General features: G+C 52.2%; 6 protein-coding genes across 6 annotated transcripts; 4 read left to right on the forward strand and 2 right to left on the reverse strand.

Annotated features, from left to right (window-relative positions):
• Nucleotides 1-110: 110 nt before the first annotated feature.
• PG998_008628 (DNA repair protein crb2) lies at nucleotides 111-3,630 on the reverse strand (the record flags this gene model as incomplete). The annotated part of the gene is made up of 4 exons (XM_066875444.1): nucleotides 111-3,155; nucleotides 3,282-3,304; nucleotides 3,400-3,436; nucleotides 3,502-3,630. The coding sequence occupies 4 exons, from the start codon at nucleotides 3,628-3,630 to the stop codon at nucleotides 111-113; spliced, it is 3,234 nt and encodes a 1,077-aa protein (XP_066731389.1).
• A 1,146-nt stretch (nucleotides 3,631-4,776) lies between these two features.
• Nucleotides 4,777-6,763, forward strand: PG998_008629 (uncharacterized protein; the record flags this gene model as incomplete). The annotated part of the gene is made up of 6 exons (XM_066875445.1): nucleotides 4,777-4,907; nucleotides 5,005-5,240; nucleotides 5,291-5,367; nucleotides 5,422-5,799; nucleotides 5,866-6,669; nucleotides 6,737-6,763. The coding sequence occupies 6 exons, from the start codon at nucleotides 4,777-4,779 to the stop codon at nucleotides 6,761-6,763; spliced, it is 1,653 nt and encodes a 550-aa protein (XP_066731390.1).
• A 418-nt stretch (nucleotides 6,764-7,181) lies between these two features.
• On the reverse strand, nucleotides 7,182-9,181 carry PG998_008630 (P-loop containing nucleoside triphosphate hydrolase protein; the record flags this gene model as incomplete). The annotated part of the gene is made up of 6 exons (XM_066875446.1): nucleotides 7,182-7,603; nucleotides 7,673-7,750; nucleotides 7,801-7,922; nucleotides 7,996-8,216; nucleotides 8,246-8,479; nucleotides 8,531-9,181. The coding sequence occupies 6 exons, from the start codon at nucleotides 9,179-9,181 to the stop codon at nucleotides 7,182-7,184; spliced, it is 1,728 nt and encodes a 575-aa protein (XP_066731391.1).
• A 2,031-nt stretch (nucleotides 9,182-11,212) lies between these two features.
• PG998_008631 (uncharacterized protein) lies at nucleotides 11,213-12,513 on the forward strand (the record flags this gene model as incomplete). The annotated part of the gene is made up of 3 exons (XM_066875447.1): nucleotides 11,213-11,325; nucleotides 11,451-11,974; nucleotides 12,035-12,513. The coding sequence occupies 3 exons, from the start codon at nucleotides 11,213-11,215 to the stop codon at nucleotides 12,511-12,513; spliced, it is 1,116 nt and encodes a 371-aa protein (XP_066731392.1).
• A 784-nt stretch (nucleotides 12,514-13,297) lies between these two features.
• Nucleotides 13,298-14,684, forward strand: PG998_008632 (glycoside hydrolase; the record flags this gene model as incomplete). Its single annotated transcript, XM_066875448.1, has 2 exons — nucleotides 13,298-13,378; nucleotides 13,434-14,684. 2 exons carry the CDS (start codon nucleotides 13,298-13,300, stop codon nucleotides 14,682-14,684), a joined length of 1,332 nt encoding a protein of 443 aa, XP_066731393.1.
• Nucleotides 14,685-16,714: 2,030 nt separating this feature from the next.
• Nucleotides 16,715-19,615, forward strand: PG998_008633 (alcohol oxidase; the record flags this gene model as incomplete). Its single annotated transcript, XM_066875449.1, has 13 exons — nucleotides 16,715-16,788; nucleotides 16,844-17,069; nucleotides 17,120-17,238; nucleotides 17,295-17,342; nucleotides 17,400-17,526; nucleotides 17,593-17,729; nucleotides 17,784-17,902; nucleotides 17,961-18,125; nucleotides 18,195-18,417; nucleotides 18,477-18,498; nucleotides 18,714-19,181; nucleotides 19,272-19,408; nucleotides 19,477-19,615. The coding sequence occupies 13 exons, from the start codon at nucleotides 16,715-16,717 to the stop codon at nucleotides 19,613-19,615; spliced, it is 2,004 nt and encodes a 667-aa protein (XP_066731394.1).
• Between the last annotated feature and the right edge of the window lie 1,634 nt (nucleotides 19,616-21,249).

The raw sequence follows: 21,249 nt of genomic DNA on the forward strand, positions 1-21,249 counted from the left end.
CGCGATCATGTTAAACCTCAACGCCAAGTGACCCAAGCAACCCGTCATGCAAGACCTTTCCTGTAACCATATTATACAACCATCCGACATCACGTCCAATGCAAGTGCTATCACATCTCTCCTTCTTCAACGAGCCGTCCTAGTATAAGGCTCTGAACGATCACCTCATCGGTGAGGATCTTAGGCATGCTCTGAAGTGGTGCGCCAACGGATCCGCTGTTCATGGTGCTCTGTCTTTTTCTTTTCTTGGTGTTACCAACTTGCGTCGCTGACCCACCAGTCATCACTCGAAGTACGGCGTCATCACCGTCGGGATACACCCAGTCGAAGGGGCGGCCGGCTGCCTCCCTTTCTCGTAGTATATCCCCTGCCTCGGAAGGGGTGTTGACACGCTCGAGGTTTGCCCCTAGAACGTGCACAAGGAAGGCATAGAGAGTACACTTTTCCTCGTGCTTCTGAGTCTTGGTCTTCTTCACGACTAGGAGAACACTCGTTTCGTCGAGAAGCTTTGGTCGTTGGCTAATAGTCAGCGACAGTTTTGCGTCAGAAGCCTCGTATTTCGGAAGATCGCGTGACTTGAATGCGCCATCCAGAACAGTACTCGGCCCAGCACAGAGCATGTAAGGCAGCCAATCCACAACGGAGCCCTTGGCATGGCATGCGGTGACCCAGTTCCATGACAAGCACGGCAGGCCTAAAGCAAGTGCTTGCATGTACTTGGCCTTGCGCGAGCAATTGTCTGTGATCAAAGCAGTGAATCCGGCATTGGCTGCTTCTGAAGTCAGGCTTAGACAGCTTGCCAACATCCTGGCCGAAGCTTCGGGTACCCCGGATGATTTCTCGAATAGATCGTGAAATCCGGCATTCATGATCTGCCCACCTGCCTTTCGTATGAGGCTTTCCACCATTTCCTTCTTTTCCTCCTTCTCCGCCTCTTCTCTCTTCTGGGCTTCGCTTTTCTTTCTTCTGTCGTTTTCAGATAACCCTATGGTTGTCACAAACACCATGCCACTGAACATGCCAGATGGGTGTTGCAGGCTCGTTTCTTTGGCAGACCTAAAAGATCTTGAGCCTCGTGTTGTACCAGCAATAGAGGTAGAAGCAGGAGATGGCGAGGGTCGAGCAAGTTCGTCGGTCGACACGGAGGAGTGGCGAGTAAGTCTGCGGGGCTCCTTCTTCACGCGGTCTCGGTGGCCACGTTGGAGTGCTGGGCTATAAGTCTTCAAGTTTGACCGAGGCCGAGACTGGCGCTGGACCTTGGCCGCGGCTGGCGAAGAAGTGTTGTTCTTTGGCGGCTCCTCGCCTTCTTCGGTATTCGGAGTCGTACTCGAAGATACATTCGGAGTGGCACTGAGTGCCGACAACGAAGAGGAGTTCGTACCGCGATCTGCCGAGTGCGTCGCACTGGACGATAACGCAGACGGAGGGGTGGCAACATGTTGTTGCCGGCCAGAACGGCGCTGCGAGGGCTGAGAGATAAGAACCGGGGCAGTGCTTGGCATTGGGGGAGAAGAGCGTAAGGGTTTGACCTGGTCGCCAGGATCGCTCATGGCGGTCTCATCGTGGTCTTCAACATGAGATCGTTTGAGTCTCTTGGGTGGAGGCAGCGTTGGTGTTGATGCGGCCTCCGTTGGAACGTTGGATAGGGTCGGAGGACTGGGGCCCTTGGGTTCCGCTGCCGTACAAGCAGGGCTCGTCTCTGGGATGAGGTCTCGGCTACCGTGGAGGTTGAGATTATTCACCCGTGGGAGCAGAGGGATGTCGGAAGAAGAGATGCCGTTCTCATGAGCTGCAGCGCCAAGCGCTTCTTTCTCGTGTATCGCCGTATCTTCGGAGGATTCTGTATTCTTAGTACCGGCACCCTGAGAATCTGCGACTGTCTCCTGTGCTTCTTCGTTGTTCCCATACGCCAATTGGTCAGCCGAGCGAGACCCTGGCTTTCTACGGCTTGTAGAAGGCACCTCAATCAGTTCCTCCGACCTTGATGAAGGACGAGATATTGGTATAGACCTAAGGGATCGTGTCGCCTGCTCCTGCTTCCGCCTCGCTCGTCGCTGGCGTCTGCGCAGCTCATGTTCCGAATCAGAATCAGAGTTGGCAGCACCAGACTCATCAAGAAGCTCCACCGAGGTTTGGCGCTCGACAGGTGAGCTTCGCAAGGGAGCGTAATCTCGGATAGGCTCCGGTACAGATCTCGGTTTTTGAGGCTTGCGATGGGGCGACTCGGGGGTTTCGAACGTATCGTGGTTCATGGGCCCGGACGAGGGAGGATGGGCACATGGACTAGAAGTTCCGATCATCTGTGTTGGGGAGGTCCGCAGCCCCCGTAGAGGGGAGGAGACTATTCGTGGGTTCGGCGAGATGGTATTCTGGTTGATTTCTGGCGATGGCCTCGAGGATGTTGGCGATGCAGGCTTCTTCACAGCAGACGTAAATTGGGTGTTGGCGAAGAGTTGAGAACTCGGCATTAATGCTTCGGCAGTGCCGCCGGCATTGTAGAGCCTTGTTGCCAGTGCTGGTGTTTCTGGAGGCGGCATGCCAGTTGACGAGTTGCGAACGAATGCCGGTGGCAAAAAGCCCGAGCTCGGTCGCCGCTGGGATATGGGAGGGACCGACGAGTAGCCTTCGCGTTCATCTTCAGAGCCGGATTCGGTCGCGACATCATTGAAATTGTTCGCATGGTTGGCTGCGTTTGGTCCGAATTGACCCAAGTCGAAATTCACAGCGCCCGTCTCGTCGTCGTGCAGTGTGCAATGCTCGTGATCGGTGTCAAGATGGGATCTTTGCGATTCATGGCGATCGCCAGAGTCTGCGGGCTTCGGTTGGGAAGAAGCAAAAGCCTCGCTTTGAGGCTCCCTGTACTGTTCATAACTTCGGCCCTCGTTGGCTTGTGTGGGTGATTGAGTGCCGTCCTCCATCTTCTTCTTCTTCACTGCCAACTTGGGTCGCAATTTGGGTAGTGAGGCATGGCCATTTGCAACAGTATCAGGACCCGTCGCAGATTTAGGTTGGCACTGGTTGGTCGCTGTGGTGCTGAGGTGCGGACGTTCGAAACGATGATGTGCCTCAGTCGCAATCACGGTCGCATGGTTAATTAGTGGCGGTTGCGGACGCGACGTGGAGACGTTGGACGCGTTCACTGCAGGCGTGGTCTGCTGCTAAAAAAGAAAAGTCCATGTTAGTGACATCGGTGCCTGGGAAAACTGGGCAAACAACAGGGGCGAAATATGCCAAGCCGCCCAAAGACCACTAACGTCGGGGCGCGCAACGGCCAGACTTACTTGATTTCGGTGGTAGATTTGGTCTGATCATCAAGTCAGCGATTGTGTCCAAATTTGCGTGAAGACGATCAGACGGAAGAGTATTTGAGCATCTAAAAGACGGGATCAAGAAACGTACCTCGGTGTCTACTATCGGGAGCCGGTGATGAACTCAGCTGTCAAACCCTTGTCAGTAATCCTGGAGTCGATCGATTCAGCAGCTCCACTGCAATCGACTTACCTGGCCAATGCCATAGGCAGCCTGCATTTGGTCGAAGATGATTTGCGAATCTTGAGTTTCGTTTTCGCCGTTGTAGGCGCGCTCCTCGGCCTTCAACACGCTCTTTATCGGCTTCTTGAGTCGCGCCATTGTGATTTGATCATATGTAAGCCGGTTGGGAAAATTGAAGAGGACACTGCGGTTGATGAGGACCGATTGAACAAAGATATGGCTGGTTCGCCAAAAATACGCGAGGTCACGTGCGCTATCTCGTTAAAGTGCTTTCCTTTAGTGTGTCCCACATACGCCGTACGCAGTAAGCACCTGTGTCGGATGTCAAGATCACGCCGTGACCAATCTTGGAGCTTCTGTCGGCCATAGAGTACAATTCCCAAAGAAAAGAGATCGCTGCGAATTTAGAACATGTGGGAGATTCAAGATTTGGCGTTCTTTCCGGGAGGAACGAGACAATTACGTCTGGGAAGCAACTCCCGTTATTTCCTAAAGGTGTAGCTTCTCTTTCTTCCTCCGAATCGCCCTACACTAGTGTGCCTTCCAATCTTCTCCTTATTCATCCGCCAGGTGGGATTTAAATCGAAAACACCTCCCAAATCTGATGTAGCGACTATCTCCATACGTCATCGAACTTGGGTGATTGAATATCTTGCGTTTTCGCCAAATCCAAGTCCAGCTTTGGGGAGAGCTGTCGCACTTGGCACCCCTTGTACCTACGTGCCATTTTAAGCACCAAAAGATCATCGGCAATGGGGAAGCGAATTTGTTGCGTGGGATTGGTCGATTGGTTGCGGCAAGTGAACCACGGAGGCAACTGCCCCCACGCGCTCATTCGCTCGGGCAAGGCGTCTCTCTGTATATATAACAGGATGGTGAGTGACAAAGGAAATGTGTTAATCACTTAGCTGTCGCTTGTCGTGACATGATGAGCTCTCGTGGAGGACGCTGGGCCCAAAAGCCTAGAATAAAAGAGTGACTGTGTCCCGACTCAATCCGTGTAGGCCACACACACTCCAACTGTTATTGGTACGGATCGTGACTTACGTCATCTTGCAGCTGCAGAAAGATTACTGACTGCAAGGTCTACTGACCGTGGTTGATGTTAGGATCACCTAAATTGTGTTGCCGGCCAGCTGATGCCTAGCACTGCCACAAGCAGATGGCAAATGCGAAACTTCTTTAAACAACACCACAAGAAGGAAAATGTTCATGAAGCCTAGATGTTGTAATAATCAACGCAGAGAGTGATCGAAGTTCTCCAAATCGGTGCCGCCACGACCCATGGCGCTGACACCTCTCACCCCGCATCTTCAAGGCGCCTTCGAAGCTGCGGCAGCCCCGAACCGTGCTTTGATCAACCCTCGAGCGCGCACCCCCTATAGTGACTGGTACCACTCGCAGCTCGAAGGATCGTAAGCATCTCGACTTATTCAAGCCTTGTTTTTTTTGGACTGTGTGCTCGCGTGTTCATCTCCAAGCTAATGTTGGGAATCCTGATCGGTGTGATAGATGGGCCCAACCAGCCAAACAAGCATACCGCGTTGCGGTTGAAACCCTTAAGAAAGAGCTCAGCCCAGATGAGTTCCGGTCCATATGTCCGTCGAGTCATAACTCCATGCTGGACGTGCAGTCCGCCGTCCAGAGTGCTCTGAAAGACTACGAAACGCGAGCCAAAGCTTCAAAAGCTCGGATGTGGCTGAGCAGCTGCTCTTCGCGTGTCAAGTACTACGAAAGCATGTCGATATGTTTGCTTAAAAGTACAGACAGCTGAACATCATCTCTGACATGTCTATAGCTGTCTTTGACACATTAGCGCAGCATTATCCCGAGTTCACATCACTGGCATGGGGCACATTCAAGTTCCTCTTCACGGTACCACGCCACGCACAACCCACAACAGGAAACTGGTTACTGATGTTGTGCTAGGCTATTTTGAATCATGAAGAGCTCTTGACTGAAATCTCCAAGGCAATATCACGTATCGCCGATCTGTTGCCGCGAACCGAGCTTTACTCGGAGCTGTACCTAACGGAACGGATGCGCGAGGCCGTGGCCCGCTTATACGCCAAAATCATTGAGTTCGCGCTCAAGGCGGTGCAATGGTCCAAGAAGGGCAAGATCTCGCACTCAGTTACTGCAATCTTGCACCCACTCAAGCTCAGCTTCGGCCCCGTCATCGACGAGATAAGGGAGCTCTCGCGACGAGTCGACGAGCTGGCCAACGCCGCATCCAAGGCTGAAATCCGAGATCAGCATGCAAAGATCAACCGATTGGAAGGTCAGATGAGCCAATTGTTGGAAAGAGTAATCGGTGCGTGCACATGGTTTCTTGCCTCGGTGCCTTACGATACCCCCAAAGCTGGCTAACAGTGCAAAATCACCAATCGATATGATGTAGCCCAGCAATCCTTGCAGAACGAGATCTTGATAGACCTGCGCGACCAGAAGCAATTCTTCCGCAACGCACAGCTGGAAGACGTCCACCAGCTGATGCTGCAGCAGGGCACTCCCGACAGCGAAACGAGCCTGGCCTTCTGCCGCTCGATGCGCACCCGTCGAGTCCAGAAATTTGCCACACAGCTGCCCGCCGCGTCAATTCCTACAGTGAAGGCTTGGGTTGATGATCCCACATCTTCGCTGCTGCTCGCCGAGAGCCGCGGGGTTCGAACGAGCCCCCTTGATTTTGCCGTCGAGTTCCTGAACGCCGTCCTTGAAGGTGGATACCCTATCATATGGGCTTTGCCATTCCTGGCCGGGTCATCCCCATTGGACGAAGAGAGACCACAAACACTTTCAATTGCAGGCATCTTGCGGTCACTCGTCTTGCAGACATTGCATCTGAGCGCTGCCGCCATGACGGAGAGTCGCAATCCCGTCACAATTCGTCATCTGCGTGATGCTACTACGATCGACCAATGGTTTCAGCTCTTGGAACGCTGTGTGTCCATGCTGCCCGTTTTATTCATTGTGGTTGATATTGGTGTGCTAGAGGCTGCCATAAACAATGCGGAATCCGGCAATTACGATGACGATGACGACCAGGATGATATAAGGTCTGGTTCCAATAATGATGTGGAGCATTACCGTATTAGCGATTTCATCGACCGAATGTCGAACATAATTGCAGACCGCCGCCGCCGTCGTCAAGGACGACTTAAAGTAGTCTTGACGACGGTGAGCCTCCGACAAGTAGCGACAATGGATTCGTACGACGAGTTTGGGGGAATGTGCATCCCAACAGATAGGGGCCGGCAGATTGGTCGATTGATGAGGCAGCCCAAGTACCGCGGTATGTTCAGGCAGCGCAACAAAAGGATCTCCGAGGAACTGCGCACAGCAATTGGCATGTCTGAGAGCAGGAAATGATATGGCTAGTGGAGAAATTAGCCACAGGCGAAATAGGCGTTGGGTGCAAAAAGCAAAACATACAACACCGAGGATTCCCAGGTCGTCACCGACCCTAGTACTAATTCGGCTCTCTGCTGCTTATATATGGGAGAGCGGACGGGATCCCTAGTATTCAGCAGGATGTGGTCGTATGTGTTAGAAATGCGTCTTTGAAGGGATTATATATACATAGCGTGTTTGCAGTAATATGTTTATCAGCAAAGTTCATATTCTATGAGTACCACATGACATAAAGAAGCAAACAATACATTGTACGAATCTCCATCCGTCATGTTACTTTATCTTATTCTTTCCTCTCGTGCCCATATGTCGTCCGTGTGTCCCTTCACCGTCTTCAGATATTTGTTGAACGCAGCCGATGTCTTCATCACTTGGTTCAAGTGCTCCCAGTCCAGCCTCTCATGTCTGTGCTGCGCGAGCTGCCGCGCCGTTAGCAACGCGTTGCGGATCTGTCGGCCGTTCATCTCTTCCTCGGCAAGCTCGTTGAGGCGCCTCTCGAGCTCGGGCATGTTGGCATCCTCGCCCGACTCCTCGAGCATGTCGAAGAAGTTGCGCCAGATGGCTTTGCGCGACTTCTTGGTTAAGTTGTCGTAGTGGATCGCCACCTGAATACGGGACTTGAAGGCTTCATCAAAGGTCCCTACGCGGTTTGACGTGAGAATGAGGATGCCCTCATGATACTCCAGGATACGGAGGAAGACTGTGCAGGGCAGTCAGTTTCTCGTTATAAAACATTGCATCATAGGGGACCACGATTCTTGTAGCTCACCAGAAACAAGACTGTTCCGTTCTAGATCGGCCATCGTCCTCTCTTCCAGAAACACATCCGCTTCATCGAGCAGAAGCACTGCTTGCTGTCAGTCAAGGCTTTCGTTATGCTTTTCCCCAGATACGTACCGCAATCCCATATCTTTCCAAGGTACATGACGGTCTGCAGGTACTTCTCCACTTCCTGCGCATTGATTCCAATGTCGCCGCAAGTGACACGATAGAGCGGTTTCTCGGCGATCTCGGCCACACTACCGGGCAGTTACCAACAAGTCAGCAAATATTCCATAAATATGTGCACGAAATGTCCTATCTCGGATATACCTCTCGGCCGTCAATGTCTTCCCCGTACCGGGGCTGCCATGCAACAGGATGATCAGTCCGTTGCCCTTGCCCTTGATGATGTCGTCCATGGCCTTGTCTCTCGAAGTTTGCACGTCGACGAGTGCATGGATCATCTCTTTGATTTTCTCGTCAAGAACCAGTTGTCTAAATGCGTTCTTGTTCCAATCTACTTGAGGGAGGAAGCCATCAACGTTGAGTACCTCTGTCGTCCTCGGTCAGCCAGTAGTACTTTATAGATTGAATTTGTGTCATATATGGCCAGGGACTTACTCCATTTCTTGGAGTCGAGGTGGAATGCTTCGATGACATTGGGCAAGAGAAGCTCGCAGTCCGGTGGCATTTCTTTTGAGGCTTCAATTCTCTGTGGCCACTTGTCGTAGGTATCGTCAACCTTATCTGCCCTGGATCTCGAAGAATACATGATGTTAAATGTTGCTACATCCACCATGAATCTATCAATAGACTGAAGGAGTCATTAGTAAGGAACAACGATAACACTCATGGGGGAACAAACGTAATGTCGGTCGCGTTTTTCATCCCATCCTGTGTAACAGCGCAAGCCTTGATGGCGCATGCTCCAGAAACGTCTTCCAGTTTCTCTGAGCTTTTCGATATCCTTCGGCTTGGCGTACTTGAGAGGATAAACCTGGAGACCGTTGATGGGAACTTCTTCTGTGGGGAAGGCATCGGTATACTCAGCCCAGCTATCCCTTCTTGCTTCTCGGCCGTTGTAGGACCAGGACCAGCATTCCAATTTCCATATACTCTTATTCTCAAATGGTACGGCATCTGGGACTCGGCCTAATACTCGGGCTCTTAAGGTCTGGGTGTATTTGTCGCGGACTACTAGAAGCTCTGAAGGCTTGTATAGCTTGGCAGAATGGTAAGCAGTGACAAGGCCCCGCTGGAAGAGCTCGTTGGCTGAGCGATATTCCTCGGCGTAACTCTGGTCCAGGAACTGGATGAGGGGGTCGAGTATGGGCCTGTAGGAGCTCTTCTGTTGCATTAAGTCGTGGAGCTTCTGATAGTGGTGAAAAAAGAAAAGATAAGGCGCTGACATCTCTCCCACAAGCCAGCTGCCGCGCCCATCCGAATCGCGATCATAAGGCTCAAATTCGGCGATGCGTTTGAATGCTTCATTCAAAGCTGTCGAGGTAATTTGCATGAATTCCCCCTTTCGCTCGATCGGTTGTTATTCCGTAGGTTCTTATTCCATTTGTAAATATCCCTGTGGGCCTGAGCGGTCTGGCCACACTCATGCTCCTTCATGACGATGAATACAATCTCTGGGTGCCGCAGCACATAGTGTTCTGTATTAAGAACCGGGATGTTGCCGCACAAACCATTCTGTTCCTCCGCTTGGTATTTTGGCTCATCTTCGAACGTAAAGGCGAAGTGATTGTGCCAGGAACTTGTACACGACACTCTATGGAGAATTCGCGAACACGGCACCTTTTCCTCTTCAACGAGTGGTTCCTTTGAAACCTCGTTGTCACTCGTCTGTTTGAGGTCTTCGGCATGCTTGTAGAATAACTTTGACTCCAGTGAATGAATGGTATCCAGTAGGTATCCGATGTATCGAGACACATCTTGCGAATGGTCCAGCACGTCAAGCCTTAGGTATTTATCAGCGATCCCACCAAGGGCCTCGGCGAGCCCAGTGCCCTGGGGCGGCGTTTCGATCACGGCCGAAGGCCTTGAACCACTTGAAGGGGATGGCTCAGGTCCGACACGAGGAGATGATATTTTGCGAGGACTTCCGCTTCCTTCTCTGTTTCTCCTGGATTCATTGCCGACTTCGTTATCAGCCAGCTGACGCTGACCACTAGCAGTGGTCGAATCCTCATTGCCACTTCCAGTGCATTGTAAGCTGTCGCGTCTTGGCGAGGGAAGGGACTCCCGTGTTGCTGAGCTTGCTTGGTCTTGAATTATGCCTACAACCCCCGAGGAGTTATCTTGTGGCGCCGGAGCATCATTCATGGCTTCATTGTCGATACCAGAAGCTTCAGTCGTGATCCGATGTTGAGATATGGAATGCCTCCAGGCCGAGTCCAGGTGGACCTTTTTACGCATCCATGTCCCTCCAAAGGGGTTAATAACCCTAGGAGGAGGAGGGGCCCTGGGTCGCATTCCTGGCATGCCTCCTGGTCTTGGGGGAAGATGAGGATTCATCCCACGGCCCACTGTGGGTGGAGGAGGGGGCATTCCACGGGCAGCATGAAATGGAATAGGGATTCCACCGGGGTATGTTCCCACGTGAGGCGGAGGAGGTGGTAAGCCGGACATTCCTCTGCCACGGCCCAGTCTTGTATCGCTCCTCAGTTCGATATCTGAAAGGTCAGAAGAAGTGTCTAAAGTCAAATCGCCGTCTATATTCGTACCTTGGCTTTCCATTTCCTGACCCATGTCGGCAAGCAGCTGGAGACTCTCAGAGGTTCCCCCTGGGTATCATTTTGAGCGATTGTGTCGTCAACGAACATCGACCTACCCTTGGTCCTTCTAGTGCGAGGAGGGGGGTTTTCGGAAGGCGACGACCTACCGCTACCCACGCTGCTCGAAGACCTTGAATCGCTCTCGGAATCTGGTTCGTACAACTCCCGCTCCGGTCCTGCCCTCATGGCCAAGTGCGGGGCACCAGGCAACATACCGCCTGCTTCCATCTTGCACCTTGGTAATTTCGCTCGTAATTGATCCGTATAATGCGGCTTGTTCACCACAATTGACTGGAAAACGATTATGCGAGAAGATATAGTTGGCATCAATCACCTTTGCAATGGGGAGGGGGTTGGCACCAAAGTGAGATGTCAGACTGAGATTTGTAGTGCTGAGGCATTGCTGTAGCATCTGGGTGCCTTATCGAAAAGGATCCAGCAAATCAAATGCAGCGTCAAGCTCTCAGCCTGCTTAGATTACGTACCATCCAGCTGTCAGCTGGGGGAACGCAAACGGTTTAGTGCATATATCAAGCTTACGATATAATATGATAAAATCAAGATCCAGGGCTAAAATGGTTTACAACCCGAACCTCTTTCCCAGACGATTACATATATGTAGATTCAACAAAATCTTCATCCAAAATCATTGATCCGTTTTGTTAGATGTATTCGCCTTCTCAGAGCCATTCAACGGCGACAATATTTCGTCCATGCGCAGGTTGTACACTAATTGCGGATTTCTCGTTAATTATTAAAATGAAATGGGCCTGGACGATATTTTAACGAGCAAGCAGATGCTACGCTACATGAGCAAGGAGGACTGGAAAATGTTGGAGAAGAGCATCGACAGAAACACCGCTGACGGTTCTTATTGGTATTTATACCGAACGCTCGTTTTACATCTATACTAGGCCTGTTTAGTTATAAACTATAATCATTCTTTATACTAAAAGCCCCTAAAGAGGACAATATAAGATATTTCTTCTCTGTGGCGGCTAGTGTCATTTACTATAACTATGATTCCGAGTCTGTATCACCTTGGGTTTTTCCTGAGCATAACACCAAGCTCGACGTCTTCGTTTCACAGCCACAGTTAATGAATGAGGTGAACCGCAGCTCTTCATCCTCACGACTGGCGTCTTCACTGGTCCCGATGGCTGAACCAAAGTTTGGTCATCCACCAGATAACGATAATAGCAACGAAGCGGTCAAAATCGGTACCGTAAGCATTTACGGTATGGAAGACAGTGAACATGGGCGAGAAGGAACAAAACTTGACTGGGCACTAATTCAACTGAACAACACTCAGCACTGGACTGCCAATGAAGTCATTCGTGACGAATCTTCTAGTCCAGAGCAGATCTTGAAAATTGCTGCAGCCGCGCATTTAGAAAACGGAGAGATGACCGTTGTTGCCGGTTTCACTGGTGTGTCGAGGGGTTGCTTGAGGCAAAGTCCCACCACACTGAGGTTGGGCTATCGCTCATACGAAGTCCATGAGATTGTGGTAGAGAATCATTTAGGTAAGAAAGGCTTAGACCAGTTGTCTCCCACATGAAGCCTGCATCACTGACAAATCGCAGTACGGGGAGACTCGGGGGCTTGGGTGATAAGGGATGGCAAGTTTTGCGGTCACATTATAGCGCAAAGGTGCTTATCCCGTATCGCATACATGTTGGCCGCCTATAAACTCTTTGAGGATATAGGAGAGTCCATGAGAACCAGCAACGTCAAGCTACCCGACAGGGTTATCAATAAGGAGCCAGACATGGCTAAAAGTGTTGTGAAGACGAAATCGGATATGACTTACAGAAATGAAAGATATATCTTGGATCAGGTACATAAGGAACCCAATACTGACTATGCGCAACAAATCGAGTCATTGCGGAAGGGCGTTTCCTCACCAGCGACAGCCTACCAAGACTCTAACAGAAACACGGTAGTTGAAGGGGGTACCAGATTATTGAAGTTTATTCGGCATGTCGGTGTGTGTATTATCAACACCCCGTGGACAGAGGGCCTTTTTATGGCCGGCCAGGGGCTCATATCACCAAAAGGATAATCCCAGTTGGATATAATTGCTCAAATCACTCCCGAGGAAGTTGAATCATATGCTCTTGGTTGGTTGGTTGATTTGCCAAATATCATGGTTCGGTTGGTTTATTTGGCAAACCAAAGGTTCTTGTCAGTTGGTTGTTTAGGTTGATGAGAATGGTGGTGGCCTTTAGTGTTTTGAATTCATATGTTGTTAGTAGTTGGTGTCATCGTTTCAATGTGCCTCGTTGTCATTGAAGGGTCCATCGTTCGCGTGCTCGAGTTGTTGTTGGATGAAGGAAGTCAAGCTGTTTAGTACGTTGGAGGCACGACGTTGGACGGCGCAAACAAGACATGTGATCCTAAACGAACGATAACTGCAATTGGGTCTGCTCATCTTCCTATCGGGGTTTCTCATGCACTCGGCGTTGAGATACCTACTTGGGAGTGGTGGGATGTAATCGGCCTATCGGCCTCCCTTGCGGCGGAATAGTATCCTGCCACAAGAAGCCATTGAGTTACCAACGCGAGCTATCAGATGATTTGAACTAGCAACATCGGGGATCCAACTGCTTAGTACACTTCCTTGTTCCAGATGGAGCCCGAAATTAGTGCAGTTTCCAGTGGCAAGGCCAATCAATTCGAAATCCATTGGCATTGCGCTTACTATTTCACCTACAGGATTTGCCCCATAAGTCCGTGTCAGCAGAGACCTACATGGTGCCGTATATAGGAGTCAAATATCAGCCTCAAGTCAGGTAGGATTGACTTTGATCACTGAATTATCGGCTTCTTTACATCGAACTTCCAACATGCTGAAGGGAACATTAGTAGCTGCCGTGGCAGCATTGGCCCACCTCGCTGCTGCTCGGGATGTCTTTGCTCACTACATGGTTCGTGGCGCTCTTTCCTGATTTACTGCAATAACAAAACTGACAATTTCGGCAGGTCCAAGGACTAGATGGCAGGACCGATCACGCAGTCCAAGATGTTAAAGATGCAAGAGACATGGGCATCGCAGCCTTCGCACTGAACGTCGGCAAGCCCAAAGACGGCTGGGCAACCGACGCCATCAACCAGCTGTTCACGGCCGCCAAGGACAACAACTTCAAACTCTTCTTCAGCCTGGACCTGGCCCAAACCAAAGACGCCTACGCCTACAGCGCCTTGATCAAGCAATACGAGGGCCACGAGGCCTACTACAAGGCCGATAACCGGCCGTTCCTGAGCACCTTCAGCGCGCAGAAGACCGACGTCAGCTACTGGACCACGTTCCTGGGCTCCTTCGGACAGACAAAGTTCTACTTCGTGCCCAACTTCGACGACACCCCGAACTACTTCGATAACCCGAGCAAGTGGATGCAGGACTGGGGCAAGGCCATCGACGGCGCCTTCACCTGGGAGACGGCGTGGCCGCGCAACAGCGACAAGCCGTCCAACGTGTCGGCTTCGCAGGACGATAAGGTGCTCAAGGCGGCCCATGGCGCCAAGAAGGCGTACATGATGCCCCTCTCAACGCTGCAGTACAAGCACTGGACCGGGCAGCACTGGTATCGCCCCGGCGAAGTCAACATGCCGCAGCGCATGACGGAGATCCTGGACATGGGCGACCGCGCCGACTTCGTCGAGATCATCACCTGGAACGATGGCGGCGAGTCGCACTACATCGGCACGCTGCGCATGGAGGGCATCGACAAGAGCATGGTCGAGTATGCCAACAACGACGACTACAACCACGTGGCGTGGCAGCCCGTCTTCACCTCGTTCATCTACGCCTTCAACAAGGGGCTCAAGGCCGGCGGCATGCGCCCGCCCGCCGACAAGCAGTTCGTGGGCTCCATGTGGTACCGCACCATCAAGAAGGACGCCTCGTGCCAGTCGGACGCGCTGGGCCGACCCGGCGGCGCCGGCGCAGCCCGGGACGCTGTGAACTGGGCCATTGTCGCGGCTGACTACGGCCTCGAGAACCTGCGTCTGCAGATCTGGAGCGGCGGCAACCTGATCCGCCAGGTTGCCTTGCAGCCCGGCTTGAACTACGGCAGTGAGCCCGGCCTCGCCACAGGGCCCCAATACTTCGAGGTCATCGACACCGCCAACAACAACAAGATCGTCATGTCCGGCAAGGGCCGTGTCGACGTCAAAACACAATCGACTGGCTACTGCAACTTCAACTATGTCGTTACTGGCCTCGACAAATAAGTTCTTTTCAGGATCATGTAACATTTATGTACACTCCAGTCATTGCTTTTTCCTTGCCGTGTGAATCAACGTCTGCAACATTGGGGGTGTCACTGCAGGGGCTATGCTCTTCTTGGACCCTTTACGTCACATCCAGCCTGACTGGATCCATCATTTCTCTTCTACTGCGAAAGGCATTTCTGTAAATACGTTACCTTCTTCTTGTCCATCATATATTCGTTAGACATCACTGTAAATACAACCCACATCCTATTCGCATGACTTCTACATTTCCTTCGGCCCCATATCTTTCCCCACGCCCACTCGGTGATATTCAACTCCCGACTCAAGGAAAAGAGGGCAACCTTCATGTGGTCTGGCTTGAATATGCAGTGCATGTCCCCCAACCATGGTACGCCAATAGTAACGGTCGCGAATAGCCTGGCGAGATGCTGGGGCCGTCAGACCGTGTCACGAACCAGAGTTCTTGCACATATCCGGAGGATTTGGTCTCCAAATTCCCGAGAGTGTGGTGTGGGAAGAATAGCTGGGCATTGGCTCGGATTTGGGTCGGCTTTTACGGCTTGCTTACTCTTGGCCCGTTTGCTTTCATGATCTCCCCGCAAACTGGGCTGGGTAATCAACCACTCTTTGGTCTGCCCGGCATGTAGTATGACGATGGTCGACTCGCGTTCTCATCAATAGTGCTGTTGGTTCCATGGCGCCTTTACCCCAGTCGGCATTTGATATCCGTGGAACCCCAATCAAGGGATGGAGACAACAGCACTTCCCCAGCTTTTGCCCCAACTTTCCTTATGCAGTCCAGATCGACGCCTGGCATGCTGGAAATGGGGTTCTGTGGAAGTCTCGGCGAACCTGTTTCTAAGAACAGTGCAAATCGGATCGTGAAACCTTGACCTCGCCTGTACGTTGGAATCCAATCCGAAAAGGGTCTTTCGTCTCCCAACCGATCGATCACTCGAGTCCTACTCCCTTGGTGCACTTTCGTCTTGATATCTCGACCCTTGTCGCTCTTTCACCGGCCTGCATACGGACTCCACCCCCGCAATACACTAACCTAGCGTTGCTGGCCAAGGTGGCAGGTGGTGTGAAGCACCGCCAACAACAGCCCTTTGTCCCGTCCAGTCGTATAACATGAGCGATGCAGGATAGTGGGGGACTGGAGCCAGCATCCCTGGGATACTACGGGTGCATATCTTGGGTCGTTGGGCGTCGGATATGAGGTTCCATCCAAGAGTTCTGCCTGCATGTCTTATCTGCCCGCATTCTTTTCGAGTGAATTGCGTACCGGTATGCTGCATTTGGTAGCATCGAGCTCGCCTGTCCTATTCCATATTGTGATATCCGGCACCGAGATTCTAAACGACACAAATGCCATCAATCTAGCCGAGTAGCTTCGTTCGCCTGCGGGTTCGCTTGGTTTTCCGGTTGGTGCCATTGCCCTATAGCATGTCAGCCCTTCACACCAGCACGGGCGATGATAGCTCGAGGACTACGAACCCCGCCCATGCCGGCATCTCGACGGGGCTTTCAATTGCCCCCTCTCATTGGCGTCGGTTAGCCTGATATAGTCGAGGTGAGGAGGCCATGCATCTTCTTCCGCGAGATGGCTGATGGGCAGTGACCCTATTGGTGCCCTCTCGAGTGAGACGAAGTCGTACCCCCAATTCCAATTTCAAACCTGCTTCGCGAGTTCCACCAGATCACCAGGTGTTCTGAGCATAGACGTGAGTGGATGAAACCTCCTGGATATGCGGAGAAGGTAACGTGGGCTGCGCATGATGCTGGGCGTGTTTACCCCTGTGTTTACGAGAGGGGCACCGTTTCTCATTTTCTCCGCATCGCTGATGGAATGTGAGGGCTTGGATGATCTTGCAGGGCTGCTCACATATATAGATCTCGTTGCACACCCCTCTTCAGCACAGACAAATCTCCAACTTTCAAGACAGCAAGCTCAATGCTGAAACTCGACCTGACACCTATTGATTTGACATTATCCCCTTGAGTCCATCGGAATTCTGACCACGAAGATGGGCACACTTCCAGAAGAGTTTGATATCATCGTGTGCGGCGGGGGTAGTTGTGGTTGTGTGGTGGCCGGAAGGTAACCGCCCCCTTTTATCCAACACATCGAGTTCCTCGACATACTGACCAGCTAGATTGGCCAATCTGGACCACAATCTCAAGGTTCTCCTGATCGAAGCCGGAGAGAGCAATCTCAACAACCCCTGGGTGTACCGACCGGGTATCTACCCCAAGAACATGAAGCTGGACTCGAAGACGGCTTCATTCTATGAGTCCCGCCCTTCGCCATGGCTGGCCGGGCGAAAGGCCGTCGTGCCTTGCGCACACATCCTCGGAGGTGGCTCTTCGATCAACTTCTTGGTATGCTTCCTCCCTTTAATATATGGTGACTCGTCCCTCACACTGGGTAGATGTACACTCGCGCATCGGCGTCCGACTATGACGACTTCCAAGCCAAGGGCTGGACGACGAAAGAGCTGTTGCCGCTCATGAAGAAGCACGAGACCTACCAACGAGCATCCCACAACAAGTCAGCACTCAGACCCCACCCCGCACTTCCAAGGAGACACTGACCAACAGACATAGGGATGTTCACGGCTTCGAGGGGCCCATTAAGGTTTCGTTCGGGAACTAGTAAGTGCAACAAACTCCATCACGTGACTTTGACGACTCTCGGCCAACTATCGTTAGCACCTACCCAATCAAGGATGACTTCCTGCGAGCGGCCGAGTCTCAAGACATCCCGACGGTGGACGACCTGCAAGATTTGTCGACGGGTCACGGCGCCGAGCATTGGCTGAAGTGGATCAACCGCGATGTAAGTTTCTGCGAAAGGCCAGACGAAGAAGAAGAAGATTATGAACACCATCTAACGGACATATAGACCGGTCGACGAAGCGATAGTGCCCACGCCTATGTTCACTCCACCAGAGCGGCGCACTCGAATCTCTACCTGGCCTGCAACACGAAGGTCGAAAAGGTCATCATTGAAAATGGCCGCGCAGTTGCGGTGCAGACAGTGTAAGTGTATGCTGATACGATTATCAGGACTTGTAAAGCTGAAGAGAAGTATAGGCCAACGAAGCCCTTGGCACCAAACCAACTGAAGACCCGGACCTTCCGGGCACGGAAGCAAATCGTCGTGTCTGGGGGTACCCTTTCATCCCCGCTGATCCTCCAGCGATCTGGCATTGGTTAGTAACAAGTCACGAAAGAGAATGAGTGTTCAGGTGGACTTATAGTGACGATCAGGTGACCCCGAGAAACTCAAGGCTGCTGGCGTCGAGCCCAAAGTGAACCTGCCGGGGGTCGGTCTCAACTTCCAAGACCACTACCTGACCTTCTCGGTCTTCCGCGCGAAGCCTGATACCGAGAGTTTCGACGACTTTGTTCGAGGCGTTCCCGAGGTGCAGAAGAGTACGTTAGCACTTGACTCCTGAGCCCAACCATTTCCAAGCATGCCCAATCTACTGACCCCTAATACAGAAGTGTTTGATGAATGGGCGCTCAAGGGGACCGGCCCCCTCGCCACCAACGGCATCGATGCCGGGGTCAAGATCCGCCCTACCCCAGAGGAACTCAAGGAGATGGAGTCGTGGCCAACCCCCCACTTCAAGGATGGATGGGAGTCGTACTTCAAGAACAAGCCGGACAAGCCCGTCATGCACTATTCGGTGATTGCTGGCTGGTTCGGCGACCATATGCTCATGTGAGTATGCTTGTATCGATGACATACGGCCGAAATATACTAATCGATATGTGCCATAGGCCGCCCGGCAACTTCTTTACGGTAAGAATGATACTCGGCACATATGCCGTTCCCCCTTACCTCCGCATCCAGACTGGTCCTTTAGGAAGAGCCGTTGCTTCTTCTAGCCGATGAAGAAAGGGAGACGGTTCATTATACGGCGTCTTCTATGTCATGCCCATTCAATAATCCTTCCCCATCCCGTCTACAGAACCCACGACTGATTATAAAACGCGCCTCTTTTCGCTCGTTCACAGATGTTCCACTTCCTCGAGTACCCCTTCTCGCGGGGCTCGACGCACATCAAGTCGGCAGACCCGTACGCGGCGCCCGACTTCGACACGGGCTTCATGAACGACGAGCGGGACATGGCGCCGATGGTGTGGGGGTACATCAAGTCGCGGGAGACGGCGCGGCGCATGGACGCGTACGCGGGCGAGGTGCAGGCCATGCACCCGTGGTTCGGCTACGACAGCCCCGCGCGCACCTACGACATGGACCTCGACACCACCAAGCGCTACGCCCTGCCCGGCAACCTCAGCGCGGGGCTCCAGCACGGCAGCTGGAGCGTCTTCCTGCCCGAGGCCGAGAAGCGGCCCGGCGCCGACATCCTCAACAGCAACAAGGCCCACGTCCGCGACGAGCTCAAGTATAGCGACGCGGACATCAAGGCCGTCGAGGAGTGGGTCAAGCGCCATGTCGAGTCGACGTGGCACAGCTTGGGCGTAAGTTCCAGTCACCCATCCGTCAAGTGCATCTGTTCAGGGGCAGTGAGTGAGTGGGATGGCTAATATCATGATTTTTTTCAACTATAGACTTGCTCCATGGCGCCAAAGGAAGGAAACAGCATCGTCAAGCACGGAGTGTTAGACGAGCGTCTGAACGTTCACGACGTCAAGGGGCTGAAGGTGGCGGATCTCAGTATCTGCCCCGACAACGTCGGTTGCAACACGTAAGGCTTTCCTTAATCCCACCCCCAACTTGGTATAGTGTTACATATGACTGACCCCTGCGAAACAGATACTCGACCGCGCTTCTTATTGGCGAGAAGTGTGCTATGCTTGTGGCTGAAGACCTCGGCTACTCGGGAGAGGCGTTGGAGATGAAGGTGCCGGATTACCACGCGCCTGGCGAGCAACGGCTCACGTCCCGACTTTGAGTCTCTTACTGGAGAGCAATAGTGATAATAGTTATCAATAACTGGTATGGAGATTGGGGGGCCAAGATTGATTTGTATCTAATTACCAGAATGAATTTCTCCGATATTCTTGATTTCCGCGAGCATGTTTGCGACAATGCTACATCATACAATTATGTGAACATGGAATTGCTTTTTTCGCAGCTTAAAATCGATACTATGGGGTCGGAATACGAGATAAGTCATGATTCCAGTGCACAGCAATTACCCGGAGAGATGCGAGTGGCCGATGACAGATCTGCATGCGGGCACCCGAAATCACCAGGGGGCAGCAGAACCCGGAAACGCACAGCGATCTCTCTTTCGTTGCTGGCACCCGATGCTGCAATCCCTGAGACACATCCCAGCTATGCACATCCCAAATTGCCCTGTTTCGGCCACCCGGAATCGTTCCTCGGGATTTACTGTCCAAGGATTATATACGAGCGGTGTGAAAGGGGGCATACATCATAATGCAACTTCGCCAGCCCTTCGCCCGTCCTCTGTTGTATGCCCTTTCGCGCTGGACGTAAGAAAGACGAAAACGAAGCTGCAGTCGCACAACGGTTCAGCCCTCTTGAGGCTGGTGTCAGCGTCATCGTACGACACCATGGCCAAGGCCTATTCGGAATCTAGAACAGGTACACCGCAGTCCAACGAGGATTCTCCCAGTTGCTGTTCAGGTACGCAAGTCTCGGTCTTAGTAAAGGAGGCCTCAGAGTCACATGCATAACGGAAATCGATACACGTATCATACAATTCCAGGTATTGGGCAGAGAGGAAGTCGTGGATAAGCCACCAAGCCCGGCGCAACCGAGCTGCATTAGACCGGGTTTGAGAATAGTCCAGCCCATCACCGTATAGGTCATCTGCTAAGTGCCCTCGGTGAAAATCCATGCCGATTGAGCGAGCCGTCGACTCCGATCCCTTCCATACATCCATGCAGGACACTGACTATTACATGCTCAATGCCAGTTTTCTGTTGAGTTGACAACTTGACATCGAACCGAAAAAAAGAAATAACAAGAAATGTCCAATGACAGCCGTGTGTCCTGCAAGATTGGCAAGTATTCCTTATTTTCTGTCCTGTCAAGATATATTTGTCGCAGTCGTGCATAGAACATCGTCCCTTGCGGCGCAATGTGGCAGCCATTGCTGATTAGAAGGTGGCAGCGACGAATATTGGTTCTTAGCGCCCGAGTCGCACAAGACACCTCGCCTATCGATCGTGACACCCCAGTGACGCATCTAGGTGACCCGAAGTTCCTTTCCAGAAGCTGATATCCTCCGGCCACCCCCTGGCGTGGCGCATTGAGGTTGGCCGACCGCAGGGGAGACGAGAGGTTATTGGCGACCGAAAGGCAAAGGCGAGGAAGTGAAGTTGGCCAACGCGAGCCACCGGGGTGTCGCTTCCGAGACATTTGATTTCCTGGAGCTCCCTGTTCTTACTCAATTGGGACTGATTACCACCGGGGCTCCGCCCATACGCACACCCACGTGCGCGCCTGACCAATTGCTGACAGGGCTAGGTCCGACTAAGTAAGCCGTCAGCCTTAAGAGAATGGGAGAGAGATCGAGCTAAAAGGGAGTGTGGGAGAGTGGTGAGTGAGAGAAAC

This window comes from Apiospora kogelbergensis (assembly GCF_038363985.1).
Source record: "Apiospora kogelbergensis strain CBS 113332 chromosome Unknown utg000005l_segment0_segment0, whole genome shotgun sequence".
In the NCBI taxonomy this organism is placed as follows: Eukaryota; Fungi; Ascomycota; class Sordariomycetes; order Amphisphaeriales; family Apiosporaceae; genus Apiospora; species Apiospora kogelbergensis.